The sequence below is a fragment of the Opisthorchis viverrini genome (genome assembly GCF_000715545.1).
Source record: "Opisthorchis viverrini unplaced genomic scaffold opera_v5_105, whole genome shotgun sequence".
NCBI classification, from domain to species: Eukaryota; Metazoa; Platyhelminthes; class Trematoda; order Opisthorchiida; family Opisthorchiidae; genus Opisthorchis; species Opisthorchis viverrini.
This window is the reverse complement of record NW_008751759.1, coordinates 208,320-216,398: the sequence shown is the minus strand read 5'-3', so window position 1 is coordinate 216,398 and position 8,079 is coordinate 208,320. Positions and strand designations below refer to the sequence as shown.

The 8,079-nt window shown below is 42.9% G+C and overlaps 1 protein-coding gene across 1 annotated transcript in view; it reads right to left on the bottom strand.

Moving 5' to 3' along the window:
- The window catches only part of T265_05452 (hypothetical protein), a gene marked incomplete at both ends in the record, with an annotated part of 15,312 nt that extends 8,698 nt beyond the window's left edge, over window positions 1-6,614 (bottom strand). The window contains 2 exons of the mRNA XM_009170463.1: window positions 3,576-3,743; window positions 6,389-6,614. Of these exons, the coding sequence (XP_009168727.1) occupies window positions 3,576-3,743; window positions 6,389-6,614 (394 nt within the window). The remainder of the gene's footprint in view (window positions 1-3,575; window positions 3,744-6,388) is intronic.
- Window positions 6,615-8,079: the final 1,465 nt, after the last annotated feature.

Below are 8,079 nucleotides of genomic sequence, written 5' to 3'. Positions count from 1 at the left end.
GTCAGACCATGGAAAACTCTTGAAATTAAATCAAACAGATGAGTGGCCGTGGTATTTATTTATCAAATCGGGCTCTAGTAGCGGGTGGTGTTCATGCAGAAAATATCAATGCTGTAAATTTCACATACAAGCCTTGAGTCATTCACGGATGTTGGTCTACAATATGCATTCGGAATTTCTACGACGAAGCCTAGGAAAACTACCGTCCAGGATTTACTTTCCTTGAAAGAGGGTAATGAAGCTGAACTGGGATCAGTCCGCTGCGCTGTTGTACTCTAGAACAGGGACCCTCGTTCGCTATTATATCATACACTATAGTATACGATATAATACGCCATATTTTCTAACCTCGTACCATGGTATGTTATATTATATTATATTATATCATATCATATCGTATCATATCATATCATATTATATCATATTATGTTATGTTATATTACACTATAATATATGTTAAAATATATTGATTATACTATATTATATTATATTGTATTGCATTATATTATATTATATTCATTGTATTATATTATATCATATCATATTATTATCATTCATTTTTAAAGAACATGGTCACAAGGATACAAAGTGAATGCAAGCGATGAATGCGAAAGAATATGGAAGAAAAGAGAGAAACGACTCATTCGAAACCATGCTACTGCTGAAAATAAATGTGGATGGCCTCATGGTGCGGTGCAAAATCAAGCAAGCTTTCCAAATCAGACCTGGTTTGTCAGTTGGGAGTTACGGCTGATGCTTTCACGTTTGGGAGCTCTTCCAAGCCGTGCTACTGCTGAAAATAAATGTGGATGGCCTCAACCAATGGTGCAAAATCAAGCAAGCTTTCCAAATCAGACCTGGTTTGTCAGTTGGGAGTTACGGCTGATGCTTTCACGTTTGGGAGTAATTCTCTTCCAAGATATTTGCTGACATTTCCTGAATGTGAACTGGTAAACTTTGAGGCCTTTTTCATGAGAACGTGATCATGTAGAATTTACAGGACAGTAGTTGCTTTGCTCATCCGACAAGCACCAAAAATTTACAAAACAATAAAGCTTGTAAAGCTCAAGGCCATCAGAGCACTGGGGGGGATTTTACTCTGAATTTAAAGCGACCCCCTTCTAGTTCCCACTAAATTTGGATTTATAGCATCGACGAACAAGAGTTGCCATCTTTACAAAATTCAGGCTATTTGGACAACGGAACTTTAAAATAGTTGAGTGTGATGTCACACTGTTTGTTGGAATTGTCAATTGTGACAAGAGTACCACGTAAATTCTAGGCACTATTCTCCGTTTACACCCCTAAAAAATCAATTTTCTAACTATTCTTGTTGAGGACCACAATCTTCTTAATGCCTTCTTATTACTGTGAACCCCGGTCTGGATGGCCGATTCATAGCCTGGTGCACACGGCCAAACTAGAAAAAGTCAATGAACGAGAGAACCGGCGGATCTATCGATCACTGTCGCGTACACGTGGTCAACAGTGATACTTAGAATACAACTCATCTGTCAAGGACGAGTGAAGAAACACCTATGAAGTCTGTCTCAACGATAAACGGCTATTCTATTGGCAGTTATGTAGTCCCGTTACGTTCGGAGCTGGTTCTCCTAATAACCATATTTGAACAGGCTTTAACCTGCGCATGCTTTGTTTGTTTTAGCTCACGATGCTGAAACGTGGGTGCCGTCCTGTTCGTTCAGCCTTGAAATGAAGAGTACCACTCGGTGTGGAGCTGCACAGTCACCAATGCGATCCAAGCGGTCAGAAGCTATCAAACACAATAGTAAAACTCTCAGTTGCACGGAGTTTTTGAAAAATTAACGTTCCTAAGCGTCCAATTGAATTCTTTCGACTTTCCTCGGATATAATATAATATTTTCAGTAATGAGCTTTCATCAGGGCTTTGACTCTTTAGTAGACACTACTCGCATGTTCCATCGGTGGCATACGCCGTTACGGGCTCATTATCCACGTTGTGCGATAAGAGCTGATCTTCAAATATGATCAAATTAACTTATTATCAGGAAGGTCAGATGCCTGAAAGCAACTTCAGAACACCCGGAACCTACTGCTTCACCAAAATCTCAACAGGAAATCCGGCAAGCATCCAGGCCAGTCAATCATTCAACCAATTCAGCAAAACCTGATGAGTGTTCTTGCACGCCACAGAGGCACGACCGAATGTGATCAACTTTCAGGCATTTCATAGAGGTAGAATCGATGTCAATGGGTGTTCGCTAACCCCTGTCAGACAGCCTGGATCAATGTCAGAAAGTCCCCTCTAAATAGCGTGGGGCCTTTTAACTTTTGCTCTCGCACTCGTTTGTTCGAAACATAGCTGCTGTGTTCCCTTCTGTGAATCTTTTTTCGGCACCGGGCACTGGAGCGAGTCAGCAGCAAATACCACAGATTGTCGAATCAGCAGGTATAACACGAATGGAATTTAGATGATACCGTTTTGTGTTACTTCAGCCTTGAAATAAAGGATTCTGTTCTAGCCTGTGTTTTGGCTGGAGAACTCCACACACCTGATTATAGTCCATACAGATCATATGTGTGCCATCCACAAGATATCCGTGGGTGACCGGGTGTTGGTGGAAGTAACGGATCCTCAAACCTGACGGAATTCCGAACGGGAGGCGCCTAATTCTCCCTCAAAATTTGCAGTAAAGACTGAAATTACAGTGGCTGACAGTAAATTTCGCTGTCCGATACTACTGTCAACGAATTTTCTGATGGAAAGATGACAATCTTCCATCCCTTGACATGTTGTTCATTCAACAGAGAAGATTGAACAACAATAGGCTTGTATTGGTTAGAATGATATACACACCAGTTTGTTGTCTGTCGAAGCCGGGTTTCTGAGCAAGATGGATCGATCACCAAAGCACATGAGGACTGTTAGTGATTCATATTATGGTCAGAGTGCAACTTAACCTCATAATTACGGATGATACATTTTCTAGGCCTCGTTCAGTACTTCCAGTCTGTCCAGATCGAAAGGGGCAATCCCTGCTGTTCTAACTAACGCTTTTCTCTCTTCCTGTATGTTCAAATCTCGCTGCTGAGGTTGTAAAATTGGCGCGTCGTGTTTAACGGATTCTCAGTTTTACAAAGCAGGAAATGTCTGAATTTTAATTCGGAAAGTCCCTCGTTTGACAAATCAATATGCAACCTAGTGTGTTTGTTTCGAAGTTGAAGGGAGTGATGTAATCTGTGACAATTTTCACGCGCCTACTCAAGAAGTAACCTGCTGCAGTGGGGACCATTCAGGTGGTCAAGCCCTTACGCGGTTCTCTTGGTGAGATGTGACAGTGTAAAAGTAAAAGCCCGTTCTCTAGGATTCGATTGCTGGTCTGGAACCGCGCAGTTACCCTGTTTTTTACACCACGGTCCGAAACTTGAATAATCAAACAAGAACCGTCTTGTTCTACTTAAAAACCGCCAAGACTCAAGGGATTTTATAGGAAAATCTCAAAAACGACGTTTTACACATCGTTACTTAGGTGCAACATGCACAACGCTGAATAAAGTGGAAAACATTCTCAAGGTTTTCGAGTCAGACCTACCAACTGGAAGTTCCAGGCCGTGTAAATTGTGCCACACTCCATGGACACAGTAGAGGATCACAAAAGTGCGATTGAAAATGAAGTCAAGTCTGGCGATGCCCTGATGAATTTGGACTGACACATTTGTGCTGAGTGTTTTCAGTCCTGGACAGCTGTTTGATTGTTGATCTGTGAAATAGATGGTTGGACATAAAAAAACAGCGGTATGGAAACGAGATTCTGCAGCATTAAAGAACAGAACGTGAGGTAGAGATTAGTTGGTCTGTGACTTCCCCTAAACAAAAATTGCCAATACTCCTACAAGTCCCCTTTGAAAACCACCTTTGAATGCAACGTGGTAGAATGATGACTGAACTCAAGATGTTCATTTGGTAATATTAACTGCGACAGATGAAGATGCTTGGGTTTGCAAGTTCTCCTGGTCCGCTTTGATTCTAAGCAAGAATCTCACCGTTTATTTCAGCTTTATGCCATCAGCGAGAAGTAGTCACCTTTAAAACTGATATACGAAAGACAATTATCCTGCGAAGATGTACGAATGCCAGCGGATTTGATTCGTTCACCACCTGCCTTTAAAACACGAAATCTTAAGCCAATCTACTTACAGATAAGTGAGTAAACGAGAGATCGGAAACTTGAGTAACATTGTTATACTTAGTCAAAGTGCTGAAAAAGGGGTTTGATATTAACAGTTTTTATGATCTTTGGTTGCCAATGTGGGATGTGGGACATGGATAGATGAACAGGATCTAAACTAGCTGACGTCAGGGGAGGTGGATCGAATTCCAGTGGTCGATGCGTTTCTTGCCTTCGGTGATGACGAGCGCTCCCAATAGAAGTTTTTCCCCAGTGATAGAGAAAGAACTCACAGTATTCATCCCCCAGAAGCGGTCGATTTGTTCGCACTTTAGCCACATTTTCAGGACCATTAATCCAACTATCTCAGCGACCCATGTCCTGGTGAGGCTACGTTCACCAGTCTTCAATTTGAATGCTTTGCTAACCGCATTTAGGTCCCGACAGACAGCGCGACCCAGCGCGCATCTTTGAGTTGTGTAAGAACGCCAGACAGCCCCTTGACTCATATTCGAAACATGTGACATTTATTGAATTATCAGCTGTGGTATAAGAGTACTACCAAATGCTCGATATTTTCGAAGTTAGGCAAAACTCCCCACTGGAGCAAACCAAGAAGAACTTCTGTGAATTATTCATTTGCGTTACAGCGCTTTTTGGGGATTAATTTGCTGAGAATACGCAATGTGCTGGATTGTGTTACAGTATCCTTTTCGAAAACCGTTTCAGAAACATGCTACTGACAAACCTAGTGAGCAACCAGACAGCTTAGAGAATTCTTATCACAAATCAGACATGGTTTTAAGTTCTTCCATTCCCGCTCAGTGGTTTGCGCACAAATCAGTTTAGTTTATCTACCAACACGCAGACTGATGTTTCGCCATTCGGGTCCAACTTGAGGACTGTTTCAATATTCAAAGGCATTTTACAGGGTACATCTCAAGTACTCGTAAGGATGATTCAAGGATCATACGTAATGTTTGTGTCGATCGATGTTGGTGGTTTTTGTGTTACTGGTGGTGTTGGTGTTTTGTTTTCATTGTTGCTGTTGTTTTTGGTGGTGATAAAGTAACAGCGGATAATACTGATGAGGCATGCGAGTAGTATGTGGTTTTTGCGCAATTCCGCCTCGCCTCTAATGGAGGATGTACCGCTAATTGCAAAGCCTGGAGGAATGCTTTGCAGGGTTCGTTTACAACTGCCTGATAGTCAGTGGTCAATGCAACCCCTACCAGGCCGGAATCCCGCTTGCTGCTCTCGGGTTAGTGTTTAACGAGCCACCATAAGACAACGAAGCACCAGTGACGCCAACAGTCTCCTTACGACCGGGGTCAAGTTCATCCCCCCTGTGGTTGCTGCACTCATTACGAGCCCCTTTTTTTGAAAACTTGCACTATCACCGACTCTCCCCGGTTGTCTGGAACAGACTTTTTTCCTAAATGCAAGTAAACGGATCAGACAAGCGCTGACTGAGGACTTCATCCACATCTTTGAACAACGCGGTTGGGAGGTCATCCGGTCCAGAGGTTCGGTGACGCTTAGGAGAACATATGCACTCACAAACCTCCGAGGTCTAAGGGGGTTCCAAGTTCGCGGTCTAGGGCTTTACCCCAACTGTGAGCTCCAGCTGAGTGGCAGCAGATGGCCACGATAACTGTCGTTCAAAGTAATCGATCCAACGGTTCAGGCGTTCTTCTCCACTCAAGGTGGTCATTCTATTCCGATCCTTGTTGGTTTCGCTCACAGACTTTCCCCGGGTACCGTCCGCACGGATCAACTGAAATAATCTTTGGTCATTATTGGCCTTCTGGAACTCTTCCGTTTCCGTAGATTCCCGTGTCCACCAGAATTCACGGTCGGCGCGCACGCTCACTTTTTCTTGACACTTGATAATTCATTGGGTCAAGTTATGCTCAGGACAGGGGGGATGCGTTTTGTATAAATTAGTGTGCAGAAATAACTTAAGGCTGAAGAATACTCGGATCTTTCTGATGAAGTCCCAAGAACAGGGAAATCGTTGTTCGCCTGGTAATGAGCCTTTAAAAACCTTGTAAGTAGCGCACCCAGTCATGAAAATCCAATATACGTGTTTAGTCCAACCCTTCATACCAGATTTTGTCATTTGCTCCAAGAAGCCATATTCAGGAGAAGTCATCTTCATTTGAAATGAGAGTCCAAGGAATGTGGATGGATAACATTGATTGGTTACCCTGCAACATAAAATCGATGCAACTCACCGGCACACAAGAAAACATTTTTATCTGTCCCATTCAAGTGAATACGCTGGTATTGTCCGTCGATGCACATATACCGAGCAAATCGACCGCGCGATGGAATGACCACCCCAGTGGGGTCAACCTCAAAGGGTCGAAGGCCAACTGGACAGTATAGTTTCAACACCGGACCGCGTTCGGTAATGCGTACATGGGAGGGTAAGCGCCGAACATCGCATGCGCTCTTCATACATCCGCACAGTGTGAACCCTGCTGAAGTGGAAAGGGATGGCTGACATTGGTGAAGTGAAACTTTTGCAAGCATACTTGTTGTAAAAACAGATGAGTCTGTTTTCACCTAATGTAAATTTACTGTGCTTTCAGCCAAATCTGCTAACTGATACGGTGCAGAAGAGCATTTCCAAACGAAACCAAAATAAGCAAGACAAACATAAAATGCGGAAGACGATGTTGTAAATATTTGGTCAGGAACGGTCGTTCTTAAATGCGTTTAAAACCGGAATTTCGTCGCGAATAAAATTACTCTTCTGTTATGTCAGTATACAAAGTTTTACTTTAGAATTCACATGTGAAATAGCTATATTCAGATTAATTTCCTATTGATTTTGTTATCTAATCATTACTGGTTTATCTCACTCCCTAAAAGTTGACCAAAGTGTGTTGTTTTATAACCTAAAAACGGTCGAAAGTCAGATTTATTTTCTGCTGAATCTTGCTACCGTCTCCACGGTCCCGATTGCGGCATTTCCCCTTCTCCCCCATCGGCCGTTCTTCAAAGGCGAAAAAGCCAGAAATTTCTCAAAAGCATAGTTTTTACCTGGCTAGTAAGTTTGAGCGCACACGAGAGCTCTGACTAGGTCTACAATGGTACAAACTTACTGACGCACCCTAATGAAATGGCGGGTCTGCACCTAGTGCACTGATCAAAATTCGTTTGCAACAAGGTTATGCCACCAGGATACCCCCTCCGAATAAAAATGTGGCTTTTTTCGGACCATACGACGAATTGGATGAAAGTTGAAAATTCATGAATGAACGAAGCAAACACAGGAGTGTATTCCATAGGGGAGAATTTTGGTAGACCAGGTAGCGTAGATGGTCGTTGGCTTGTTCGCTGAGCCGGGCAATTCGGTTGCAAACGTTTGATCACCAATCGAGGTGATTAAATTAATCTCTAGACCAAAGGACAACCGAGACTAAACCAGGAGGAACAATGTGATATACCAACTCAACTGCAACAATGGCAGCAAGTTCTACGTTGGACAAACTGGGAAAAAATTATTTAGACGAATAAAAGAACACAACGCGGCTGTCAGGATGCACGATCCCCTATCTTTGATATCTATACACGAGGACCATGAAGGCCACAAATTCACTCTGGAAAACGCGAAGAATTTGGCATACTGTGACACGCGACACAGAAGAGAATTTCTGGAAACAGATTCATCAACCGGTGAAACAAACTGGATCCAATTTACGCAGTTCCACGTGCAAAAGACCAACATCGCAACCGGAACACTCAAGGAGGACCGAATAGTGGATTCACAAACGAAGGAACAAGGAACTCCTCGGAGTCAAATCGATAAAGGTTACAAGCCGGAACTTGGAAGGACAAAGGTCACTCCAACATCGACTAGACTACGACGGCGAGGGATGCCAAGTTCAAAGGTCACGTGGGCATCGGCGAATGAGGA